Source organism: Cavia porcellus, unplaced genomic scaffold (assembly GCF_034190915.1).
Source record: "Cavia porcellus strain 051 isolate PalLab524CR breed Dunkin Hartley unplaced genomic scaffold, mCavPor4.1 scaffold_21, whole genome shotgun sequence".
NCBI lineage: Eukaryota > Metazoa > Chordata > Mammalia > Rodentia > Caviidae > Cavia > Cavia porcellus.
Window position 1 is genome coordinate 16283423 of NW_026947504.1, and position 27043 is coordinate 16310465.

At 45.5% G+C, this 27043-nt stretch overlaps 1 protein-coding gene across 7 annotated transcripts in view; it reads left to right on the plus strand.

Annotated features, from left to right (window-relative positions):
- Positions 1-27043, plus strand: part of Ablim3 (actin binding LIM protein family member 3) — a 115751-nt gene that overhangs the window by 72307 nt on the left and 16401 nt on the right. Inside the window, exons 8-14 of one of the 7 annotated variants that reach the window (XM_063232337.1) lie at positions 11408-11466; positions 13760-13831; positions 17952-18107; positions 19700-19729; positions 22524-22653; positions 23415-23513; positions 24808-24855. In XM_063232337.1, coding sequence (XP_063088407.1) covers positions 11408-11466; positions 13760-13831; positions 17952-18107; positions 19700-19729; positions 22524-22653; positions 23415-23513; positions 24808-24855 — 594 coding nt within the window. The remainder of the gene's footprint in view (positions 1-11407; positions 11467-13759; positions 13832-17951; positions 18108-19699; positions 19730-22523; positions 22654-23414; positions 23514-24807; positions 24856-27043) is intronic. The other 6 variants (XM_063232339.1, XM_063232338.1, XM_063232340.1 and 3 more) reach the window with 6 other exon arrangements.

A 27043-nucleotide genomic window follows, 5' to 3' on the forward strand; every position in this document is an offset into this window, starting at 1 on the left:
CCCACCCACAACTTGACACACTTCATCCTCTCTGAGTTCTCTTGATGCTTTCTTTGAACTTGGTCCCTCCAGGTTGAGTTGTATTTTATAGAGTTGTTGGTCTTCTCCCTAAGACCTCTGGCTCCTGGCATTGGCCCTTCAGCCCTAACATGGACCCTTCCTGCTTTCAACAAACAACTGATTACTTCTAACTGAGTTTCTATGGTTAACCTCGCCCAGATGCTTGAACAGCAATCTTGGAGGGAAGTGAGAGCCCTTCCTCCAGGTGTACCCACAGGGCAACGCTGAGGCCAATTATAAGGAGCCTATCTTTTTGCCAAGCTTGCCCAAGCCACAGATGCCCAGGGCCAGGAGTTGACCTCAAGTTGTAATGGGTCCCCTGGGCCTGGAGCAGAGTTTCTCAACCTCAAACTATTGACATTTGGTGTTAGATAATTCTTTGGTGTGATGGTTGTCCTGTGCATCACAGGGTATTTGTCAGTACCCCTAGTGTCCAACCACTGGACACCAGCAATAGGTCCTTTCCTATTTTGACAATCAAAAATGTCCCAAATATTGCCAAATGTTCCCAAATTCATCCTCAGCTGTGACCCACAGTCATGAAATAGTAACAGAAACCTTTGCCATTAGAGGGAGTTCTGGAGCAGAGATTCCCACATGAGAATGAATGAGGAGACCATTTCTGTGATTTGGTAGCACCGTAGCTGGCTACTTGTGTGGACTCACACACACATGTAAGAAGTAGAAGGTTCCCAGCATCATTCTAAACTGCAGAGTGACTACCCACATTGTAAATAGGCCGAGAGAAAAGAACAGACTTGAGTGAGAACCAGAGGGAAAAGGGACAGAGCAGCACTTGGATTTGGAACTCCCCTTCCAGGACCTTCTTCACCTTTCCCCTGAGACTCAGCCCCTGGCTGCTACTCAGGTCCCTGTCCCTTCCCATGAGCACCGATCCTTAGGTGCGTGGGTCCCACAGTGATTTCCTGCCACAGGAGCCTGTGTTATAGTCCTAGCAAACTACACAGTAACCTCATGGATCCCAGCCACCTTCAGACCTGGAGTTTGCATTTGGACAGGAAATGTGCTGTGTAGTGTTTCTTCCCTCTTCTCTGGTGAACACCTCTCCTGGTGCTCAACCTGCCCTCACACTCTCAGCCCCACCCGTGCCTCACTGGGATGATCAGCAACTGCATCTTCCAGCCTCGATTCTCAGTCCTCATCTGTCTCCATTTGTGCCTTGACACACAGTACCCAGATATAAGTCCTGGCTCTACTCCTTACTACGATTTTGACCTTGGGCAAGCCTCTCAACTCTCTGGTTGCCTAACCTATGAAATAGACCAGGGTCAGTTCCTATAAAGTACAGAAGAAAGCTTCCTCTGTGTTCATTGGGCAAATACCCAGTGAGCACCTTCTGTGAATCCAGGGCTGTTCTAACAACTGGCGCTGCGGCCAGGAGTAGATCAGACAAAGACCCTGTCCTCCTGGAGCTCACAGCTCAGGATCAGGAGCTTCACTCATCCAACTTCACCGAGATGCTGGAGGAGTTAAGCGATGAGTAAGCAGCTCTGTGATCATGAGAGAGGGTGCACCATCAAACTTAAGGCGGACATGCCTCCAGGAGGTGGGAGATATTCTTGGTCATGAAGAAGGGTCTGTCACCCTCTCATTATTGCTATCCCTGCCCTCGAGGCTCCTGAGAGAGTAGGAGTAATTGCAGAGTATTCAAGAACCTGCTTTAAGAGATGCTGAGTGATCCTGGGATGAGGGGGCCCAAGCTGTCTGAGTCGTGCTGACTTGGGCTGTGGGTGTCCTGTGGGGGTGGCAACACTGGAGATTTCTGCTACAGCTTATGTGGGCCCTGGCCACCTTCAGAAATGACAAGAAAACCCCTTCCTAGGCAGTAGGAGTGGGAGGAGTCAGCTGAGAGCCAGGGGTCCTGGGTTGGTGTCAGCGCTTCTACTATGGACCGGGACATTAAGAAATGACTGCCTTCTCTCGATCTCCTTCTCTGTCAAATGAGGGTGATGACACTGTCTCATTACAGTGGAGCCTTCACTATACTCCAGGCTTTCTGTTCCATGTTGGGGATACAGAGATGAGCTTACAGCTCTAGGGGAGTTTACTATTTGGAAGAAAAGATTGGCATTAATTTGACAGAAGTTCAGGCCTTCACTGGCAAACTGGAAAAAGCACGGTGAAAGGAAGATCTGGGAACAATCCCAAATCTAGTCTGCAAGGCCAAGGAGACTTCCTTGAAGGAAGGACATTTCAAGCCGTAAACTTGAAAATGAATAGAAGGTGGCGGTGAAAAAGAAAGGGGGAGACTGTGGAAGCAGTGAGAAAGGCAGCTGCAAAGGCCCCCCCTCCCCCGTAGAAGAAAGCTTCACACACAAGGTTCTCATGCACATTAGAGGAAAGAACGAATGTTAAGGTGCTGAGGACACCATAAAGCAATGCATAAAAGTCAGGGGAGGGAGACAGAGGTTGTGCGCATGCGTGTGTGCGTGCGTGCGTGCGTGGGTGGAGCGTGTGTGTGTGCGTGTTTGTGTTAGCAAGCCTGCAAAGCCTATAAACCCAGACCTGTCAGCTCCAAAGCTGGATAATCTGGTACTGGCAAATGGTCCTCAGGAGATTCTTTGACCAGTTTGTTTGCATTTTAATTGTGGCCTGATGGCTTTCTGAAGGGCTCTAATTGGGAGAAGTCTGACGTCTGTCTGGAGGAGAATTTCCTGGGCCCCAAGAGACAAGAGCAAGTTTTCTTTTATTTGTTTTAAGTTCTGTTGCACATTCAGTCTTTCAACTGCTTTTGTAAAGATGCCAGTTATCTAATCTGTTTGTTATCCAAATCCTTCATTTGGTCTTCACCAAGAAATTAGGTCACCGATTTTTGTGCAGCAAAATAATAGCTAAGATGCTGCAGATTCGGTGCAAAACTTACACCTAAATCATAAAGGTTACAATGGCTAGACCAGTGGGAATTTTTCTAAACTCCAAATGTAGTTCATGAAATAGAGTTTGCTCTTGCTCTAAATGTACCTGCACTCAGGGAAAAGGGAAGACAGATTATTTTTCTCCCCTTCTGTCTACATCAAGTCTCACTCCCTACCCCCCAGGATCTCACTTCAAGAGCCAGAGGCAGAACCTAAAACGGAAGTTCGGCTGCACATTTTAAAAATAGTTCTCTGTTATCATCTGTGTATTCAGCTAAAGATCACCAGGCAGAAAATCCTTTATGAAATCCTGGGCCAACCCCTACTCTGCTAAAGAAAGTATTATAATAAAGTATAGGTCCTACCAGTAATAAAGATGATAAAACAACAATGATCAAACTCTATAAACTGATATTGGTTGAGGGTTTGCATGTCAAGTACTGTACTCAGAATTTTAAGTGATGGCCAGGCGTGGTGCCTGTAATCCCAGCATACGGGAGGCTGAGGCAGGAAGATCACTGCACATTCAAGGCCAGCCTGGGCTACAGAGTGAGTTCAAGGCCAGCATAATTTCACTGCAATCCTGCCTCAAAAAGTCAGAGAGTTAAAAAAACAATTTTTTTAAATTAAAAAAATTTTAAGTGCTGCAACCCATTTTATCCTCTCGACAATCCTGCAAGCTAAAAAAAAAATTAACATCCTCATTTTAAAGAAGAAAAAAGTTTAGAGTGAAAAATAAAGAACCTTAGTTCTGTGTTAGTACAAATACAGAATGGAGTCCTGAGGTCTGCTTTGATGATCATACAGAGCCCTTTTCTTGGATAGCTGTGTCTATTTCAGACCACACGTTTTTTAGTTCCAATGACACAAGGTCCTAGTGTCAGGAGGTGTGTCCTCCTGACACAGCTGGGGATAAAACTGATATTTAGTAAAAACCTCCTTTCCTTCTGACAAGTAACTCAGAAAAGGTACACGGAGCTAACAGGCACCCCGGTGAAGTGCCTCCCACTGTTATGGGCTGCAGCCTGCCAGCCCTCTGTGAGCTGTGCATGTGACAAACCCGATGTCAGAGGCATTGTTGCAATATTGGTCATTATCGCCTCATAGTTTAGCATTATTACTTTAAATTTGGATCTCTCCACTGACAGCTTAGCTTGTAGGAGTTATGCTTTAAAACTTTAAATCTTGTGTTTCCCCAATCCTGCTACGTAATTTTAGATTCTTCAAACATATCCTTGTTCCTGGACTCAGTTGATATTTCCTAAAGTCTGGCTATGCTGTGCATATTTCATTTTAAATAGAGTGCATTTTAATTTTTGATGAGCTGCCCTTTTTTTAGACATTAAGGGTTACCAAGCATCTTGAATCCTACAGAAAATACTGCAGTATAGTATCTAGAATTTGTGTTCCTAAAACCTGTTTCCAGTTTGTTCCTCTCCGGTCACCACAAATTCCAGACGATTTGGCCACTTTCTCGCCAGTTACGTGTCACATCTACTTCACCAGCCAATTTGTCCATGTTGGTCAGAATTAGGTTCAAAACAGTAATTTCCTTGGTTGCTTCCTCTATTTTCTGAGAAACAAAATTGCCCGAGGGGCAAGTCAAGAACTTGTCAGAGACTCAGGTTTTAGCTTGATAAGATGTTTTATTAGTCTGGATTTTTTAAGTGGCAGTAACCCAACTCACCACGTTAGGTGAAAGGGGATTGATGGGTTCAGGGAAGTGAGAAGCAGCTGAGAATAGCAGAGTCGGGGCTCCTGGTGGCATCAGACCGTTCTTTTTCCTCCCTGTATTTCTGTTTGGCTTCACATTCTCCCGCTCCAGACTGGGGGCCGCCATGTTGTGGGAAAAAAATCAGAGCCAGCCCTAAGCCAGCTGTCCAGAGAGGCAGCTGTCCATGCTGGGGTCAACAGAGAAGTCTTAGGGGGATTCTGAGCCACTTGCCCAGGCCAAGGTAAGGAGGCAGGACATCCATGCTTCCTAAACTGCTGTTTCCCAACCCATAAATGAGGGGTCAGACCCTATGTCACAAGGCTATTGCGGAGCTCCAAGAAGCTACTCCCGGAGCAGGTTGAGCAGAAGCAGAAGCTGCGAGCTCTGCCACCTGCGCCCTGGATGCGCCACTTCGTCACCCTGGCTGCCGTTGCTGTCAACATCTCTGCTTGGACCATTTAGATAGGGCTCACCACATGTGCTCAGTAAGTGTCAATTATCATTATTATTTTATTTTAGTACAGTTATTATAAAGCCTATGTATAGCATGAGGCCAGCACAGGCACTCTAGAAACATAAGGAAAAATAAGGGTACTCAGTGCTTGGTACACTGAGTACTGAGTACTCTACATCGTGTTACTGCCCCCACTGTTCCTGTCAGCGGCTATCATTTCCCCTGAACTACTAGGCACCCTAGTGCTACCATCTCCTCTGCCTACCCTGCCTAATGTCCTCCATGGCAACCAGCTTCATGGGAACAAGGTGCTTTTTCTCCCCTCTGCTGCTTTATTAAGCTCCAAGCCCAGTTCATCATGCCAGCTCCAGGCAAGCCAGTTTTTCCCCATTTCCCCTGAGGTGCCTTTATTCCCTGGCATGAGCCCAGCCTCCCCAGAGGCTGCACTGGCAACCAAATCAGGCTCCTGTTCAGCGACTCCACTGGTAACAGCCTGCTCCCCATTAGCTGCATCGCCCGACTCCTCCAGGCCTTGCTCTGAGGAATTAGGGAATAAATACTCCCGTCCACCCCTGGTCTCTCTGTGCCTCCTTTCTTTTTACCCAGATGGCAGATAATTGTAATAACCATAAGAACTCACAGTCACACAGGTGAGCTCTGTTCTAAGTACCATACACATACCAGCTCATTACTCCTTAAAACAAACCTTCAAGGAAGACACTGGCCCCATCCCCACTTTATAGATATAGAAACCAAGGCACAGAGCAGAAACTGAGCTGCTGCAGACAATGCAGCTGTGAGGCAGTAAGTGATGTAACAGGATTCAAGCCTCTTAAGACTATGATATTAAATAATGCATAGACTTCCTGATGCACAGGGAAGATTGCAAAAACCTAACAAGATGTTACAGCAGTGATGTTACTGCACAATAACTCAAGGAAGAGCTTCCTCTGCTGCTCCCTGCAGGGTCTGGACCTTTTGTGATGGAGGAAGAATAGAGAACCCTCTGATCTGGAAAAGCAGCCCATCTGCCGGGGGGCATGGGCAGGAATTTTGTTTTTTATTGAGATTTATTCATATAACATAAAATCAAGCATTTTAAAGCATGTAACTTGGTATCATTTAGTATATCTGCCATACTCAGGTGAACATTGGTTCACCTGTTAAGGTAGAAACATCAACTCTCTTATGAAATTGGTTTCTGTATCCCATGATGTTCCATACAGGCTCACTATCCCTGAGCTACACACCCAACCCTGTATTCCAAAGAAACAAACCTGAAATGCTGTCTGCTATTAGCCCGCTGGACTAGGGTTCCTGAACATGTTCATCACCCCAAAAGAAACCCTGATAAGCAGCTGCTCTCCTTTACTCTCCCTTCCCCAGTTTCCAGCAATCACCAGTCTGCTTTCTGTCTATGGATTTTCCTATTTGGGTGTTTCATGTAGATGAAATCATACAGTATGTGTTCTCTTGCAACTGACTCCTTTACCTGATGTATTTTCTAGTCATTAATGTTATAGCATGCATCAGTGTGTTGTCTTTTTTATGTCTAAATTATATCGTATTTGTGGATAGACCACATCTGTTTATCTGCTTGGAGGTTTTGAAGAAGCAACTCCAAGGCCTTGACCTTGTGATAAAGATGGTGCTGCCGTCATACAGACAGGATGCTGACCAACCTCACCCTCCTACGGTCCAGAGAAATCTGGAGAAAAACCTGTAGGAGGAGAATTCCCTGGCCTGGATCAGAGGCCAAAATCTCAAATGTCAACATCAGTAAGTGCAGAAGGCCAGTCATTGGACACTGGGAGGTTTCATGCCAATCTGCAGTGCCTAAGAACAGCCAGAATCAAAACATTAAAATCACAGTATTGACAAAACAGAACTTTGAGCCCAGCTACTTTGAGTCATTTCAGTCACTGCTGTGTTCATAACCCATGCTGGGCTTTGGCATTTTTTTAAAATGCTTTGGCGAATTGAATTTCAAGGTCCAGCAGAGAAGTGGGTGGGTTCCTGAACATTAAAGAACATTTGATTCACCCTAGATGTTACAGATGTGGGTGTGCTATGACCAGTCAGATAGGACCACCTCCCAGCTCAGCTAAGGATGAAAAACAGCCCCAATACCAGATGAGGGACTGTTCCAGAGCTCTAGATGGCCTCCCCCTGACCAGCCGAGACAAAAACAGCTAATCTTGTAACCTCTACAATAGGTTTCACCTGAAGAACCTAGAATTGGGGGTGACGGTGTCAGAGGACAAGAGAGTGTGACTTGCAGAACAAGGAGCATAATGAGAAAAAAAGTTACGCTCCTATCAGACGTTAGAGTCCTGTCTTATAAAATTGGTTCCTACATCACACAGCATTCCATGCACACTCACTACCCCGCCACATTCCCAGCTCTACATCCCGAAGAAACAAATCACTGCCTGGCATGAGCCCTCTGGATCTTGTATTTAGAATCATAAACCATTGGGGGAGCTGTTGAATCAGATTCTCAGGCCCCACCTCCAGGAAACTGGTGGCAGTGGCTCAACAAGGGGAGATCTATGGTTTGCAACACTGTCAGAAAGTAGTCCACAGGTTACACTGTGGACCTGGGGAGTATTTCCACAGTCACTGGATCTAAAATTGCAGCTGTCAAATCAGTGCCTGGTTTGCAATACTTGTCCAGTTCTCTGAGTCCAGCTTAGAAGATCCAACTGGCCTAAGACAAAATATCTTACATTTTGTTTATTTTCTACTCAAAGAATATTATTGAGCATCTTTGGTTCCTGCAGATATATCTGTAAATAAGACGGATATGAATTCCTTTCCAATACCTTTTTATTGGGATTATTGGTTGGCGCAAATAATTACCTTCTTTATACAGAGAAGCCTGTTAAAGTGGCAACATAGAATCTTCAGGGATTGGGGCAATTGGGAAACATTTTCCACTGATATTATCACTCAGTGAGTCTCCACAATATCTCTATTGAGCCCTTTTTCATGAAAGCTGTTCTTGAATACTACTAGAGACAAGGAACTCACTATAAGATAAACAAGACCACTCGGTTCTCAGATGTAAATCTTCCTTCCCTGGAGCTTCTGCCCCTTAGTTCTTACTCTACTTCGTGAGACTTCTAAAGCCTCTTCCCGTAGACAGCCATTAAGGCGTTCAAATGCATGTTTCACCGAAAGGCTCTGCCTGACCGGCTGATTTTGAGTCTCCTTCCTATTCTGGTTACCATACTCCTCTTGGTGATCTTCTCCTTCTAGCTTTTTAAAAATACAAAAAGTCTAACCAGTCGCTTATATTTGTCTTTATTAAACGTGTGTAAATTGGGTGGGGGATTTAGCTCAGTGGCACAAGCACCTACATGGCAAGCACAGGTGGTGAGTTCAATCCCTGGAACCAACAATAAGTAAATAAGCAGAAGCCAGGCGCTCTGTTGGCTCTGGGGGTAAAGTCTACTCAAAGAAAATAGTGACCCCTCTAGGTGTTGTCATGTAAATGTCACATTGTCAGGCTACTGGCCAAGGGAAAAGTCCAGCAGATCACAATGTCACAGGGGTCTTCATGGAAAGTATGGCTTTTCTTGCCATTGTATCTCTAAGTTGACTACCAGCTCTAGCAACTTCTTTATCAACCCTTTTTATTTACATCATTTACTACTAACTCCTAAACCTAGGGTTTTCCATTTTTTTATTTTAAAGGTAAAAAAACAATGGTACAAAATTTCAAAATAAAATTTCAAAAATTTCTCTCTTACAGAGAATAACAACAGTTAGTACATTGCATACTGTTATCTTCAAAGTAATTCCTCATATTACAAAATATAGGCATGAAAATTGATCAGACAATATAGACATAAAACTTTCATTTCAATGAACTAATAACAATTAGTAGTATAACTATCTTAATTATTATGTGTATTTATTTATTTTTCCTTGCCTTCATTTCTCCTTTCCCCCATCCCAGTTTCTCCTTCCTTTTGAACAATTTCTTCCATTTTACAACATTTATTGTACATTTTGGATCTTCTTTTTCAGATTCTTATACTAGGGAGGCGATGTGATGTTTGCTCATGGAACTCTGATTTATTTCACTTATGAGTATGGTCTGAAGTTTTGCATCCATTTCCCTATAAATGTCTCAAGTTTATCCTACTTTATAGCTGAGTAGTATTTATATAAAAATACCACACTTTTTTTATCTATTCCTCGATTGATGGGCATTTGGGTTGTTTCCAAGATTTGGCTATTAGAAATTGTCTTGCTATATAAACATGGGTTCACATCTAGCACTACGATATGATGTTTTAATTCTTCTGGGAAAATACCCAAAAGAAGAATAGCTAAGTCAAATGAGAACTCTAATCCAGGTTTTCTGGGCCACACTGATTTCCATAGTGGTTGCACCAGTCTATATGTAAAGAAAGGCTAAACATACTTTTTTTCATTTCTAATTCTATTTCTCTTTTCTGACCCCCTTCTCTCATTTTTCATATAAAGATGCTTTTTGATATGAAGAGTGCTGAAGCCTATACTACTAGATATAGTACCGTCTGATGCTCAGTTGTATTTTGGGTCAGATATGTCAGTGCCATAGAGTCAAAACGCCAGCTAAACCATCCAGACTGTTGTTCTGTCCCCTCCCCCTTTCCTATGTGTGTTTCACCTGATCTCATGAGATTTTTAGGCCTGCATTCACCTCATCCATTTCCTAGAGTGACCTGTAACATGTGTTTCCTGCCACAGCTACAGATGTAAACAACTCCTGGTAGATTCAAGAGCAACTCAGAGAAAAACCGGAAATGCTCTAATCACTCCCAAAAGCAAAGATCCCGACCCAGAGCTGGGCATACCTTGTGACCACTGGCTCAAAACACAGACCCAGAATCCCTCTGCTGGCTTGTGAGAGCCACTGCATTTTACTTTAGATGGGATTAAACTTTTGAATAGTTAGGAACACCCAAGAGTCTCAGCAAACAAGAACTGAAGACTTTTTATCCTACAAAAGACAGAGATGGCTAGAATTAAAAATCCTGAAGTGAAAATCATCTCGAAGGGCACAGGAGTCTGACCTCCTTATTATTCTTCTGAAAGGACTGGACCCTGAGAGAATGCATTTCAGATCTCAAGACAGACAGGAATCCAGGGCTCTTTACTTGGAGCTAATCCTCTGATAGACCTTACACCATCCCCCTGTCCCTTAGCCAGTATCACAGTCCTAGGGGCACCAGGCAACAAACCATTTTAGAAAGTATATCCTAGAAACAAAGTCAGACAAACAAATGCCATCTGGGTGCTCAGGAATCTAGCCATTTGCTGGCTTCTCTTCTTTTAGCGCTGATTACAAGAGGAATGGCTCCAAAGGGATAATATGTTCCTATTTTTCCTTCTAATCCAGGACACCTGTCTCTTCTTTGGAGAATGTATAATATTTGGAGCTTCTCCTCAACATGTGCCCAGCCACCTGTTGCTCATGCCTTTCCAAATTGGCCTCTCTGGGTTGGGGCCAGCCAACTGGGCCCCCACCCACCATCAAGGGTGGGCACTAGCAACACAAGTATCTTGAATTTGAAAAGTCTGGAGTCTCTGAGGAATTAGCAGGTCAAGTCAGTGCTCTCAGGCTGAATACATCCTGTGATGCCTCCTCCCTTTAAAAGAGACAGCTCTGGTAACTCATAAGTCTGAAAGAAAAGAAGGCTGGAGTTCATTGGTCTGTCACTTTCTTTCACTCCCCCTGTCATTCATTCATTCAACAAATATATATTGACCACCTGCTATGTGTCATTCACGGCCAGTCGTCCACTCCTCTGTTCACCCCCTAAACATGTATGGACCTCCGCTAGGAGTAAAGTGCCATGCTAGATGTTGTGGGAGATAAAAACCATGAATAAAGCTCTGCTCCTGCCTGGAAGGAGCTCTTGACTGGGTTGGGTTGGTAAATCCACAAGCTGTTGTGACTTAAGGCTGTCTGTATGAAGAGACATACAAAGAACTATGGAACACAGAGAAGAGAGAAGTCACGCCCAGCTTGCAGGTAAGAAAGTTGGCAAGAGGCTTCCTGTGAGACCTGACCCTTGAGGAGCAGGTTGGATGTGGACACGTGGAAGGAGGGTATGAATGTGCACGTTTGTGTCCAGTGTTTAAGGGAAAGAGGTTGCCAAAGAGCTGGGAAAGCCGAGGGGTTCTCTTGGCTGGGAGCTGGCATGTAGAACACGTGGGCTGCCCAGCAGAAAAGCTGAGGTTGAAAATGGGATTGAATACTGGTACATGTGAAAAGTCTGAGTGTTATTTTTCCTGGCCCCTTAGGTTCTGAGGTTTGGCATCCAATCTGCAAACAGGCAGCCCGAGCCGAAAAGAAGTTAAAGGTAAGCAAGCTGGTCATGACACCAGGCCAGAGGTCCTACGTGTCCACATTTTGCTACAGATTGGGGGAGCTGGACTTTAGTAGTCAGTGTTCCCAAATGTCTGCCTGTCGCTTTGGGTATCCTTAATGGGAACACTTGGCTTACAGAGTTGGAGGGGATTAAGACATTGGCTATGAAAACATTTTGAAGATAGTAGTGTTTGAAAATAGTATTCATGTGAGTTTTTAAGTGTGTCTGTATCCAGCAAGGTTATGACCTTATGATGCTAACCCAGATGGCAGTTCTCTGAGATGCTAATGTCATGATTTCCCCCAAACCTAACATATAATATCACTTATAATAATTATAGTTATATTGTCGCGGTAATTGACAGTTTACAAACTGTCTTTACAACCACTGCCCGATTTGATTCCTTTAGTCCCATAAGATAGGTGGGGCAGGTTTAACCTCCACCTTGCCTGTGAGAAAACCCAAGTCTAAAGAGAGTGGTGGTTTTACTGCAGCAATGCAGCCAGACAGAAGCACTCCTGGTGTTTCTGGACCCACACTAGACCAGCCGGGACCCTGGTCCTTCTGAATTTCTGTGTTCTGACAGATATCAGGGAGGCCTGTGCCTGCATATCCCTGATCCTGCAGGGAACAGGTGGAGTGCCCCAGGCTGCAGGGATGGAATCCTGGATTCCTGATGCTACAGAGGGGACACTTGCAATGTGTGACCTTCAGTGTAACTTTACACCCTGGCCTGTGCCTATTAGCGTAGCTTTATGGGACGAATGTGCCTTTTCAAGTAATAACACACAATTCCCAACCAGCTCATTAACATACCTCCTTTGCCTCATTACTCACCTACTCTAAGTTTTGTGGAAGGAGTGGTCTAGTGTGTAATTTCTTTGAGCCGTGCAATAATTTTTTTCTCTATTTCTCCAAGGCCTCTCCCATTTAAGGTATAAGGAAATCTATTTGTTCTTTTCTCCCTGCCTTTGGAAACATTTCCCAACTTTGAGTCATTCTTTAAAACTCTGATTCTTTTATTTTTGCTATATCTTACCACTTCTTGTATCATTATAAATTTAATATTTTTCTTTAAATCAATTTGCTATTTTTTATTGAACTGAAATGAATTTTAAAATATATTTCAACAAGTAGCAATTAGTTGCACTTGCTGTAAATAGTATGAAATCATAAAATAAAATCAATGGTTATGAAACATTCTTAAGAATCTTAAAATTGCAGCTAATATTGACAACGTTCTCTTTGGCTAAAATAGGGAATTAGCAACTGTTGAGACAGTTGTTGGAATGTATTGGCACCAAATTGAGAGCTCTCCTTGATATAATCAAGAGGATTGACATAAAATGTTACATTGTGCTCTCTTTCTGTATGACTCAGTGCTACCAAACATTCCACGTAAATTCATCTCCCCAGAGCCAAGCTTTGCTCACAGTCCACAGCTTGGAAAGCGCTGTCATGCAGCCCTTTCTTAGCACGCTTTAAATTGTAGGATAAACGATCTGAGAGGGAAGTGAGCAGCCTTGAAGCTCAGCCCTTTCATTTTGCACATCAGGAATCCACGATCTCTGAAATCACAGGGACCTTTAATGATCCTTGATTCCCAATCTCCTGGCTTTGTCACCACAGCATGGCGTCACTCCCATAGATGTGCTAAGATTGACGTCCTTCTGGGCCGCTGATGATCGTCATTATTGTTCAGAAACAGATTTTTTTTTAAAGTTTTTCACTTAAGTTGATGTCACTTTGCAAAGGGTACACTGTAAAGAATCAGCACATTCTTTAACTATGTGAAGTTTAACCTACTTTTACATTTTGAATAAATAAACTACAAAGGGATGAATGCTAAGAAATGTTTTTCATCCAAAGTAAACATATTATTGGCTAGGATAACTCAAAAGGAGAAGTTTTATGGTAATACCTAATTTAAAATCTTTATTACAGAGCCAGAGATACAGCTCAGTGGCACAGTGCCTGCCTGACAAGCACAAGATCCTGAGTTCAATTCCCAGTACCAAAAATAAATACACAAATAAATCCTCACTACAAACATAAATAGAAAATAAATTCATATTCTGTCCAACAGCCTGAAGTTCTATGCATTTGGGATCTAATTCACACTCAGACATTCATAGGAAAGACAGAAATTAAAGAAAAACTAGAAACATAGCCAGAGAATACTTCTGACAGTGTTGCTAATGTCCCCTGTGTTCTCATACCCATCTTGTTCTCTTCAACAAGCCCAGCTTCTCACCTCTCCTCTTTGGTCCTGTCTCTCCCACAGCATAGACGGACATCTGAAACTTCCATCTCACCCCCTGGGTCCAGCATTGGGTCACCCAACCGAGTCATCTGCGTGAGTATCACCTTTCAGCTGCCAAAGGGACTGCTGACACAGGGCTGGCATCTGAAGGGTTTTTAGGGATGATGGAGTTGTCAGGTTCTATCTAGTTGATATTTGGTGCACCCCCTGTCATATATTAGGTTCTATGCAAGCTCCTGAAGTTACAGCAAGTAGAAGAAGGATGTGGACACTGCTCTGAAGCCCATAGTGTAGTGAACCAAAAGTTACAGGGGTCGTGTAGCGCCCCGTGGAGCGTGAGGAAGAAAGTGCAGTGATGGGCGAGCCTCTGCTGAGTTATGAAACTATTGCAAAGCGCCTCCTTTCCCATACCTTAGCGGAAACATCTGGCTGGGCGTTCGAGGAGACCTTAACCCATTCCTTAACTGAGACCAGAGCAATACAAAAACTGGAGAGCAGAGTGGTATTTAGTGTCACAGAGAGGATAGTGACACAGAGAGAGTAGTGTATGAGAAGCAGAGGGGAAAGAAGCCTTATGCAACTGGAAACACAGGCATAAAGGATTTGCAGGCATGAAAAAAGAACTTTCTAATTGTGTGCAAGGTCAGGGGTAAAGTAGACCACTTTCAGGTGACTGAGGCCCCATCTCCAAAGCCATTCAAATACAGACTTAGCATTTTCCAGGGACATGGCAGAAGGAACGAGAGGGCACTAGATAACCTCAGAGGTCCAGTATACGTGTAATTTATTCACTCACTCAATAAGTGTGTGCTGAGTTTCTACCCTGTACTAAGCATCACGCACTGTACAGAGTAAATGATGGTGAATAACATTGACCTGATACCTACCCTCCTGCCCTTTCATACCATGAAATAATCAGCTGCAGTTATGACAAGTGCCAGGATAGAAAACACAGGATCGGGGCTGGGGATTTAGCTCTGTGGCATAAATGTTTGCCTGGCAAGTGGGAGGTCATCAGTTCAATCCTCAGTGCCATAAAAAGAAAGAAAAGAAAAAAAACAGAATTCCCTGATGAAGGTACAGTTAGACAGGGACCTAAGCACCTCGGACCACCTGGGGGAAGGCATTCCAGAGAAGAAAACACTTAAACTCATGAGGGGATAAACAGAATTAAACCATAGGAGGTAGGACATCAGGGACGCCAGGGAACACTTGACATTCTGACTGCCTGCACTGTTCCAGCCTTCCACAAATCAAGGGAACCAAGAAAACCAAAACTCTGGAGGAATAGTTGACAGCAAAAACTCACTCACCGGGGATGGTCCCTTATTCCAAATCCACACCTTGTTTCCGCTTTGATCTCTGGATAATACCCATTGATGGGATGATTTCCTTTCCTTCTTCCTTCTGATTAAATGAAAAAAACTTATAAGAATTATTGACCACACCTTCACTGTGAACCTGTACTACCACATGGCTGTCACAGAATAAAAGCCTTTTTTCTTTCCTTTTTTGTGGTACTGAGGATGAAACCTAGGGCCAGACAGAAGATAATCAAGCACTCTACCACTGAGCCACACTCCCAGCCCAAACAAGCTACTTTATTCTAAGACTTACCAAGTCTTAGACTAAGACGTATGCACTGACAATTGCTATGTGGGATAAGAGAGAAGATAGTCCTCCTGGCATTATACATGAGGCCAAACCGCAGCAGGATTTGAGAATTGGTTTCAGGTCTGCACTGTGAGAAAGTTATTGACAAATGCAAGCACGTGTCCAGAGGGGGATCACCAGGCCTGAGAGATCAGAGCCCCGCCTCACTAGAATGGCACTAATCACCATCTGGTTCCCTGTGCTGCTGAGAAGCCTTGTTACTCCTGATGACATGGTCAGGCCCTGATGATGCTCACCTCAGAGCATCATCAGGAGAAAGTCTGCTAGAGTTCTCTACGAGGAGCAGCTCACCTACAGATGAACGGTGGCAACTCGGAGCTTATCCCCTGAGCTCAGCTGCCTTCTTTTCACCCTCTGCGTGCCTCAGTACAGCTCCTCTGTTGCATGCATGTCATATCAGCCACATTTATGGCAGACCATTCCAAATATGGCTTCCAAGTTGGGGGTGGGGCCCCCATTCACATCAGAAACATGTAACAGGCAGAAAGATGGAATATTAGTTTAAGTTTTGTAGATACTTTCAGTTTGACATCAAAATGTAATCATCGGTGAACGTGGAATGAATAGGTTCTTCAAATCCAGTTCTTTTTAATTTTCAAACTTTGACCCATCCCCCACTGAGTTCTAGATTGATCTCTGAGTGACTTGACTCCCACACCATATGTCCCCATCCTTCCTTCCTGACTAATTATGTGAGGTTGCCAATATTCAATCACTGTGCCTCCAGACCCAAGGTTCATTTATAGCACTATAAATAAGACAGCTATAAGAAGAAATGTAAATATAGTGTTTTTGAGGTTTGGAAAAAAACGCTAATGATTATGCAGCCTGATGAGTTTGTAAAATGACAGGAGTTCTCAAGGTCAGGGTCTAATATCCCAGGACAAAAGGCACCAATTACTTGAGTAAGTGATGTCCCCTGATAAAGTTCCCTTTACCCACACACCCTAAAATTGATAGCAGCATGAGTGTCTGTACCAAGCCAGCTGTGGCAGAAATCATACAGCACACCTCAAATGAGTGCTCTGCTCAGGGGGTTTCATGAAGGGTTAGGGACCCCCAAGGAAAAGCAAGGGATCCAAGGACCTCAGCAGTGGGTGTTGCTGTCACCCCAGGCATAAAAGAGACCAGGGAAGGAGCAGCATTGCCAAGGCTGGTAAAACTGGAACTGTGGAAGAGCAGCTACTCGTGGGAGTCATGTCCAGGGCGCAGCTGGGCAGGATGATGGCCAGGGGAGTAAGCACAGCAGCCTCTTCCTCCACTCACCCTCCTGTCTGCTGGTGCCGCTCATTGGCCAGACCTGCCTGAGAGCAACAGAGGCTGCGGTGCAGCCCAGCGGGCTCCAGGCAAGAAAGGGTAGATGGGCTAGGGGCAGTGCAGAGCAAAGAGCCTGCGCCAGGGAATGAGCCAGGGATAGTGTAATGGAAGAGCCTCAGGAAGTTTCTTAAGCTGAAGCTTATAAGGCACTTGGAAAGCTGCTCTGTCTAACGGAGCAGGTCCCTGGGACTCTACCTAGCCCTTCGGCAGTGAGAGCTTCATGCAAATTTTGTCTCCAGGCCTCAGATTTAGTCTACCTCACCTTAAGACCTTCCAAACCATAGCAGTTACAGGAGAGACCCATCCTGGCTGGCCAGAGCAGGAGCCAGGTCATAGAGGGGATAGCTGGAGGACAGAGGTATACAAAGGACATGGCTTCGGGAGCCGTGGGAGGTGGGCTGCCACAGAAAAGAGAAGCTGTCTTTTAATCCACGCACTGGACTCTGAGAAGTCAGGTAGAAGTCTCAGGTCTCTTCCAGTTCCCTGTAACTTAAACAACTTTCTGAGTCTAGCCTCTAGATGGTATAAGACAGGGAGACACCCATCCTAGAAGCCAGAAGGCAGGGTGGGGGCTCTCAGGTAAGACTACCTGGGGTCAGATCCTGGGTTTTGCTACTTATTGGCTGTGCGATTTCTCTGTGCCTGTGTTTTCTGATTGAAAATGAAGATAGCATAACTTGAATGTCAGAGGTGTGACTTGTGTGGGTAAACTGAGTTAACCTATAGAAGGGACCTGCCAAATGTTGACTTCGCTTTACACGTGATAACTTGTTTTCACCACCGCCTTCATGGGGATGTCCTCACTGTGTGGGGCTGGAAGACAGTCAGCAGGCAGGTTGTGTACTTCAGGTTGTGTGGCTTCAAAGACACCAGCTAAACTGTGCAAGCGATGGAATATTTTGAGCCTCTATTTCCTCATCTGGGACAATAGGCATGATGTTGACACTTCACAGAGGTGCTATGATATTTAGAGGAGGTAATTCTTGTAATGCATGGGGCCTTAAAAACAATATGTGCTCAATAACTGTTAGTCCTCTTGGCACAGATGGCCTCTAAGATCATTCTTTTTCTGGTAATCTGTAGCACTTCACTTCAATCCTTGTGTTCTGTCTTCAGTGGAAACTAGCTAAGCTCGTTCCTCCTCCACCTTGATTTTTGTTTCCCTTTTTTCTTTTCCCTCTTATTCTTCTACTTCTTTCCTGCCCATTTGCCTCCTCCCCAGGCCAAAGTGGATAATGAGATCCTTAATTACAAAGACCTGGCAGCTCTTCCCAAGGTTAAGTCCATCTACGAGGTACAACGCCCTGACCTCCTTTCCTACGAGCCTCATTCCAGATACACGTCCGACGAGATGCTGGAGAGATGTGGCTATGGAGAGGTACTGCGTCTTGCCCTCCTCTGTGGGGCTGCTAAAGGAGCTGAGGTCCCACTGGGGTCCCTGCATCCCTTCATCATTGATGGCTCGGCCTCCACGGGGTTGGTCCTCGGACTTTTCTAGATTGGAATTTATAGCCAACATTTAAAAAATAAGGAAATTCATACAAAAATCTAGCTTTCTAGCTTGTTGGGGTTTTTTGAAAAATTGGTCATTAATCTTATATTTTAACTATCTGGAGATGGGTAGCAGCTCTCCCTACAAACAGAACTTGGGCCCTCCATTCTCCCCAGTCCACATACTCCTGTTAAATCCAGCACAGAAGCTAATGGCCTGGAAGCAGTTACCATGAGAGCTACTGTTTTTCTTGGAACAAAGGAATTTTACTAATGCTCAGCCCATGGCCCTCACCCCAGCCAGGCTCAGTGCCTGCTGAAGCTCATGATTTCTGGGTAGGCATGCTCTCTTGGTCTCCCACCTGACTGTAAGACTCTGTGGCCTAAGCAAGAGACTCATTTATAAAAATTCAGCATCAGGTGGCTTTAGAAGTCAGTATATGGTTGCTAGAAAATTCTCTGGAGAAAGCATGGTGGCCATCACATTGGGAGATCCTGCCCATCTATATCCCAGGAGATTTCTAACCCCATCCCAAGCTCTCTGGGCTACAATAGTTGGAGAAGAAGGAACTCTGGCCCTGTAGGCAGGATCCCAGGTTCCTGTCCCAAGGCCAGGGGGTGTCCTCAGACACCCCCATCTCTCTAAAGGGGCTGGTGTTCCATTTGGTTAGATAGCCTAATAGTGAGGTTCTCTGAGTTGTGATCCCTGTAATAGATAAGGAGAAAAGGGTTCAAGTATTTGTAGAAGCTGATTCTCTGAAGTTTGACATGGCCAGCCAGGACCTTTGGGCCATAGCCAGCCCCCAGATGTTTTGATTCACTCACAGTGTCTTTTAGAAATGTAAATTAGTTGTCAACACATAAATCCTGGAAAATTTCACTTAAGAATTTGCATTTCTGACTTGTCTGGGAAATTAAGAAGCTGGTCAGTGCTAGGCCCAGGGCATGGTCTTCTAAGGCAGAGTGGCAGCTGCCCTGTCCAGTCAGGTCACACAATCTCCGGTTTGCGTCCCCCCACCAGCCCCATGCCCTTGCTGATGCAGTAGCTTGGCCCTTGGCTGCCCTGCAATTGGACGCCTTTCCCTGAACAACGCACATGGCCACAGAAGGATCATGAACCAGTAAAGAGATCAGAGAGTTGCAGAAATAGCTCGAACTTCTGGTAGAGAAATCTGAGTCCAAACCAAGACCCACCTCTCCCCCCTGAGAGGTCCTGGTGGCCATGGCCCTCCTGTGACCTCCCTGGGACTTGGTTTTTCCAGGTGTACAAGAGGAACACAGTATTAAAGTTTTCTGTGTCCTCTCCGCAGTTCTGACATCCTAGAGTTCTTATGAGGCATTATCTGGCACGGGGCACCGAGGGGCGCCTGCAGGCCCTCTCTTTGCAGAACCATTTAACCTTATCCTGTCCCTTCCTCTTATCCTCCTCTCTCTCCCTTTGCTCCCTCCGTGGCTTCCTTCAAACTCTTCGCTTCTAAGTCGCTGGGAACACTGTCTCCCTACTCACAGGTAATTCTTTTTTTTTTTTTTTTTTTTTTTTTTTTTTTTTTTTTTTTTATTTAAGAGGAAAAAGAGAAAAACACAAAACAAACCAAAGCGGTGTAAGGGTACACGTAATACAGAACTACATAAACAAAACAAAACAAAGCAAAACAAAAACAAAGCAAACAAACAAACAAAAAAAAAACCATAACAGTAAGAAATCACCTGTTAGTATATTACATATTATCATCTTGAAAATAGTTCCTCAAATCACAGTATCAAAGAATACAAGGTGGACATTCAAACAGGTAGACTGCAAACATCTGTGTTCAATGATCCACAAACATTGATACAGTCAGCTATTTAACACCCCTAAACACACTTGCTGTTATATCCGTTAGAGCTCTCTTTTTTTTTTCTTCCCCTCTCTTTTTTACTACAAAATTCACACCCTTTGGATTTCATTACTCCTTAGTGCTTATTACTTTTGGGGAAGGGGGGGAGAATACAGTCAAATATGGCAAAACAAAGCTGTCAGTCAATACCAAGGATAGACATAGCACATGGTGTAGAACACAGTACAAGTTTATCAACTATGGTTATCAACGTTGTCCCTTGTTTCCTTAAAAAGAATTGTCTATCTCATTAGATATTATAAAGTTGGACAAAACAGTAGAGAACAAGACCAATACAACTTAGGCATTGTAAACATTACAGGACTTCCAAAGAAGACAATAGTCAAACCAGAATGGGTATCTTAGTGAATCTTATTGTCTTCAAAGTAGTTGCCTATGTCTTCAAACTTGATACTACCATATAGAATGGAACAGAGTCTAATCGTCTAATCAGTCAAAACAAGATCGTGGGAGCACTACAGGACTTCAAAACAAGTTAATAGGAAATCAAAAAGAGTTATTATTTATATATCCTAATTATTTGAATTTTTTCTTTAATTAAGACAAACATAAGAAATGACTAATTTTTTTAAAACAATAAGGGGGAGATTGAGATAAAACAGGACATAACAATATAACAATAGAGGTCACAGCATGACTGTTTCAACAACCTAGTACTTCACCACCATATAACCTGACTTAATAGTAGTTACCATAGTGTCTTTTTCCTTGAAATATTTGGATAAAACTTCATATACTCTAGCTTCAAATATTTTCAAATCAAGAAGCCCAGAATAAAGCCTTTCTAATTAATGAGTGAAAACTTTATAAGGCTCCAAGGCCACCTAATGGGGAATCATGATTACCACATATTTTTATATATTTGAATCATTACTTACATTAGGGAAACTATTCGGTATTCACACATGCGAGATTGATTTATTTCACTTATGAGTATGGTCTCAAGCTGCGCCCATTTATTGATAAATATCTCAATGTGATCCTTCTTTATAGCTGAATAATACTCCATTGTATAGAAATACCACAACTTTTTTATCCATTCCTCAGTTGATGGACACTTGGGTTGTTTCCATGATCTGGCGATTACAAATTGTGCTGCTATAAACATAGGTGCACATATATCACTGTGGTATGATGCTTTCAGTTCTTCTGGGAATATGCCTAGAAGTGGAATAGCTGGAATAAATGGGACTTCCAGTCCCAACTTTTTGAGAAATCTCCAGACAGATCTCCACAAAGGCTGTACCAGTCTACACTCCCACCAGCAGTGCAGGAGAGTTCCCTTTTCCCCACAGCCTCTCCAGCATTTGTTGTCGGTTTTCTTGATCCTGGCCATTCTTTCAGGAGTGAGATGGTATCTCAGTGTGGTTTTAATTTGCATTTCTCTAATGACCAATGATGATGAGCATTTTTTCATGTATTTATTTGCCATTTGCATTTCTTCATCTGAGAATTGCGTATTCATCTCAGATGCCCATTTTTGGATTGGATCTTTGAATTTTGGAGGTCTGAGTTTCTTTAATTCTTTATATGTTTTAGACAAGAGGCCCTTGTCTGAGAGAGAGTTCACTAAAATCTTTTCCCAGTTTGTGGGTTTTCTTTTCACTATGCTGGAGATTTCTTTTGACATGCAGAAACTTTTTAATAAGAAGTGGTCCCAGTTATTGATTCTGGGAAGTATTTCCCGTGCGGTTTGAGTCCTGTTCATGAATTCTTTACCTACTCCTATGTCTCCAAGGTTTCTACCTAATTTGTCTTCCAATAGATTTAGTGTTTCTGTTTTAATATTCAGATCTTTGACCCATTTAGATTTTAATTTAGTACATGGTGATAGACATGGGTCTAGCTTTAGTTTTCGGCAAATGGAGAGCCAGTTTTTCCAGCACCATTTATTAAAGAGACTGTCGTTCTTCCAGTGAACCTGCTTGGCTCCTTTATCAAAGATAAGGTGGTTGAGTCTCACAGGTAATTCTGCTGCTATACACAGAGGTCAGGGAGACCTTTGAGTTCTCCTGTCCCTTTATACTCACAAAGAAAGGCCTTGATCTCAACGCTCTATAATACCCCAAGAGGCGTGATCCCTGACTCCAAGTGCCTGCCTCGCCTAGGGTAATGGCCTAAAGAGTGGTAATGATTGGCAGAGAACTCAAGGTGCCCTTCCACCAGAGATGGTGTCCTGTGATCCCTAGTCAAGACTCCAGGTGCTAACCCATGGGTTCTATTCAAGAACTTCAAGTGCTGCATGAAGGTCCTAAAAATTCTCTGCCACCCACCTCAGGCTATGGGTGTAACTCAGGAAAGGGGTCTCTGTGTTTATGCCACAGCCCCTAGAATCCCCGATTCCATGTCATGTCCTCACTGTCTACTGCTTTGGACAGTCTATCTCACAGCCCCGTCTCCTGCAGGACATCTATGAGAACCTGGACCTCCGGCAGAGACGGGCTTCCAGCCCGGGATACATCGACTCTCCCACCTACAGCCGGCAGGGCATGTCTCCCACCTTCTCCCGCTCACCTCACCATTACTACCGCTCAGGTAAGGAAAACAAAGCTCCCCAAGGGAGCCCCAGGAACAGTGCAGCAACTTGGTGTCACTGGGGTGCAGAGACAGCAAACGCCTCCCCAGGATCTCCATGACAAGTATGGCCTTCTGGAGATCTGTGACCATTTAAGCGACTGTCTGACTGAATCTCGGAGATGTCCCTGGAAGGGACCTCTACTTTCCCCCACTAGAAGGGGGGAAAGATAGGAACAGGGAGGTAGATGCTGCCAGGAGAAGGGAGCTGCAGACAGCCTAACATCCCTTGCTGGAACAAGATTCTCTGTCCTCATGCTTTGGCCTGCCCATCCACAGGGTAAAACCAGGCTGAATGCTGGGGGGTTGCCTGGCCTTCACCTAAGGGTCCAGCCTCACCCGGACATCAAGACAGTCCCAGTTCACTTGGGGTGGGGGTGAAGAGGTCCTGGAGGGAAGAGAGGGGCAATTGTGGGAGGAGCCCATCAGGTAGGTGGGGAGCTAAGCACGTGCAGAAGTTGCCTGACAGCAGCTAGCACAGTTGACTTGTACAACCCCTGAGCCCTGGTTTGGGATCGCGTGAGGAAACAGGTGAAGCTTGGCCCTCAGACGCAGTGCATGAGAGCACATGCTTCTTCCACTGGAGCTGAGCACGCTGGGGTGCCCGGCCCCACCCCCATCCTTGCTGCTATCACCTCACCGCTGCCTTAACTGCCGCTGCAATAATGCTTGTTTTCTCTGTGCCTCTGTTCTCTCTGGGGACCACTGCCTCCGTGCTCCAGGGCCCGAGAGTGGCCGGAGCTCTCCATACCATAGCCAGTTAGATGTGAGGTCCTCCACTCCAACCTCTTACCAGGCACCCAAGCACTTTCACATCCCAGGTAGGCGCTGCAGCCTGGCTTCCCAGCATGGGTGCATGCTCTGGGGGGTGCTGGGGACCTGACCTCCCACTCAGTGCTGCACAGGCACCAGAGAAAAGCTGGTTCCTGGGGACCCTCACTGTCACCTACATTGACCACTGCCCAGCCCCAACATGCTCACAGGCCTTAGTCTCCCCAGTTAAGTGAACCAGGAAAGCCACACACAGAAGTCACGGACAGACTGTAAAAGTGTGGTGGGCCCAGAGGGCCATGATGAGTGCTGTAATGACATAGAAGTGAAGGCTGTTGGCCTCAGAGCTTTGAAAACTGAACCCCAATCCTGCTTCCCTGAGCCTCTGCCCCTCTGTGTGCCCAGCCAGGCACTCTTCTGGGCCCTAAGATCACAACAGGGTTCACCCAAGCCAGGGAACCACCCTGCATGGAATGTATATTCTAATGTACAAATTAACCCCTAAAGAAATGGAAGGACAATCTCAGGAGATGATAAATACTACACACATTTTTTTAAAGCCGGGCATCATGAGAGAGTGACTCAGGTGGGGAAGGCAGGGTTAGGTATAGTGGTCAGGAATGGCTTCTTGGAGGAGGTGACATTCAAGCTGAGGGATGAGAAGGAATCAGCTCAGAAAGATCCCAGGGAAAAGCAGCCCAGGCAGAGGCAACAGCATGTGTAAAGCTGATGTGACTGGAGGTGGTGCTCAGAGGTGGGAGAAGACCAGGGCAAGCTGGCCTTGTAGGTGTGGCCTTGCAGCACAAAGCACAAGCCCACGTTAGAGCAGAGCCAGGCCCAGCCCCCAGCTCCCTGCCCTGAGTTCAGCTTTTCACCCCTACTCACTTTCCCTGCAAGAGCTCGGCCTGTTGTTCCATCTGTACATTTCTCAGCTGCCCCACAGGGGTACTATACTGTCTGATTTTGAGGGAGGGGAGAGAGAGAAAATGCTGACATATGGCTGCAGCATCCCAGAGACTGTCATATGGCACAAAGTGTGACCACTGGCAGGAACGGGGCATCCTCCTGCACGGATTCTGCTGCGCATGCTCCCCACCCATCCTGCATGCCCATTGTTTAGCCCCGTGCCTCTTCCTTGGCACCATTTGTTCCCATCCTCTCCCCTGCCCCATTGCACCTGGAACTCCTTGGGGTGAGATTGGAGGTTCAACTCTGGAGAAAGATGGTAGCCCCTTGGGTAAAGCTGACACTCTCTTTTTTCAGAGATCAACTGACCAAGTACTGTCTCCTTCTCTCCTGTCCTTCTCTCTCCTCCCCATTGTCCCTTCCTGATCTGTCTGGCAGCTGGAGAAAGTAACATCTACCGGAAACCCCCGATCTACAAACGACATGGTATGATCAGAGGCAGATAGGGCTTGGCCAGACAAGGAAAGGGGGACTTTGATACCTGACCCAACCTGGGAACCACTGCCCTAAGCCACTGCAGTCAGTCTCCTGAGAGACCATCTGCTCCTGAGGGATTTATTAGAAAGGGATATTCCTTACCCCCTTCTGAGTCCCAGATGCTCTTAATTAGAGACACTTGGAGTCTGGCCCAGGATCTGCACTAACTGGTTTTGTGCACAGTTCCCGCCCACACTCAGCATTAGAACCACAAACCCCTTCATCACTGAGACCTCCTGCTCATTTTTGCAAAAGCCTGTGCCATGCTTCAGCTGGATAAGCACATCTATCCCTTTGAGGGTGCAGAGGAGCTGCTGTCATCCTGAGCATCCTTACTTACAGGTCTACTTGGATAACAGAGGAGACCACAGCTTTGGATGAGCTTGGAGATGAACCAAGCAGTCCTGTTGATGCAGGGGGCAGTGCAAGCATAAATAATGGTGCTGGTGCTCAAGACCCTGAAATTTACACAAACATGCTCAGTCTCCAGGGGCTGATCCGGGCCTCACTGAGTGGGTCTGTGAGCCTATATTTGTGTGCACACCGCTGAGGAAGATATGCAGTGTGCCCCCAAGAGCCACAGAAAGGCTCCAACCCTGACTAGACTTGTTCTGGCTTTACATCCAGAAATGACCCCATGTCCCAAGCTTCTCAGGGCTTCATGGAGTCTCCAGGTGGACCCTGCAGCATAGCACAAAGGCAGACTCGGGCTCCATGGTGGAGGTGCTACATGGGTGGGAGGGCACATGAACTGGCGAAATGCAGCTGGCCGGGGACTATGCCAGAGCCAAACCAAAGGAGGATTCACAGCTTTGTCAGCAAGTGCTGCTAGGGAAGGGTGCAGAGCTGGCTGGCTAAAGGCAGTTAGTTTCCCCACGACGCTCCGCTCCGCTGACTCCACGGAATGTAGCGTTTATCCCTAAAACTTCCCTGTAGTGCGCTTTCAAATTACTGTGGTGTCAGGCTAGTTTCTGCTCTCTCTCCCTGTGTCTTTCTCTACTTCTGTCTCTGTCTCTCTCTGACTCTGTGGGCCACTCTGTCTTCCTCTGTCTGTCTCTGCCTGTCTCGCCCTCTCTACCTATCTCTCTCTCTCTGTCTCTGTCTGTCCCTCTCTATTGCTCTCTGTGTCTCTGTCTCTCCCCATCTGTCTTTCTATCTGTCTCTGTCTCTTTTTCTGTCTCTCTCTGCCTCTCTCTGTCTTTCTCTATCTGTCTGTCTCTCTGTCTGTCTCTGCCTGTCTCTCTCTCTCTGTCTCTGTCCCTCTCTATTTGCTTGCTCTGTCTCTGTCTCTCTCCATCTGTCTTTCTATCTGTCTCTGTCTCTTTTTCTGTCTCTCCCTCTGTCTCTCTCTGCCCCTCTCCATCTGTCTGTCTGTCTCTCTCTCTCTTTCTCTCCCCCGCCCCCCGCTTCTCCTTCCCTGTCTCTCTGCCCTGCCATCCTGTACCATCTTTGGACCACTCAGTATTTGTATTTATAGTAGATTTTCTGCACTTACTTCAGATAGAAGCTGAGCCACACCGCCAGTTCCAACACTTCCAAATCAGGAAGCTGAGGCAGAGACAGGCAGGTTGTTGCCCAGTGTTAAGTGGCAGTGCTGGAGACAGCACAACTTTGCCGACTTGCTTTCCAGGGCGCCTTCTTTCAGCCGTTTAGCCTCCGCAGTCAGGATGTGGCATTTCCGGATGCAGAAGTGGGGAGGCCTCCTTAATGAATCTGCCCGGCAATGCCCTCCTAGATGTGCTTCAAATCTGTAACAAGGCAGGCTTCCAAAGGGCCGGGAAGGAAAGGGCTGAGCTCACCTGGGACCCGCTACATCTTCTATTAAGGATACGTCTTCAGTGTTCACTAAGAAACAGGGGAGTCCACGGAATATGCTCAGCTTGGGTTTGATCTGGTTCTGAGGCAAACGTGCTGTGTGGATTTGGGCAAGCCCTTTCCCCTGTTTGGCCTTTGGATTCCCAATATGAAATAAGAGGTTGGCCCAGGGCCTTTCCAGCTCCAGCGCTCCATGCCCCAGGCCTTCCTACCAGATACCCCTGGCTCCAAAGTGACCTCTCATCCTTGGACTGAGCCTGGCAGGGACAGGGAAAGGGCGTGCGTTGCCAGCCAGCACTCTGAAGCATTCTCCTTGGATTCT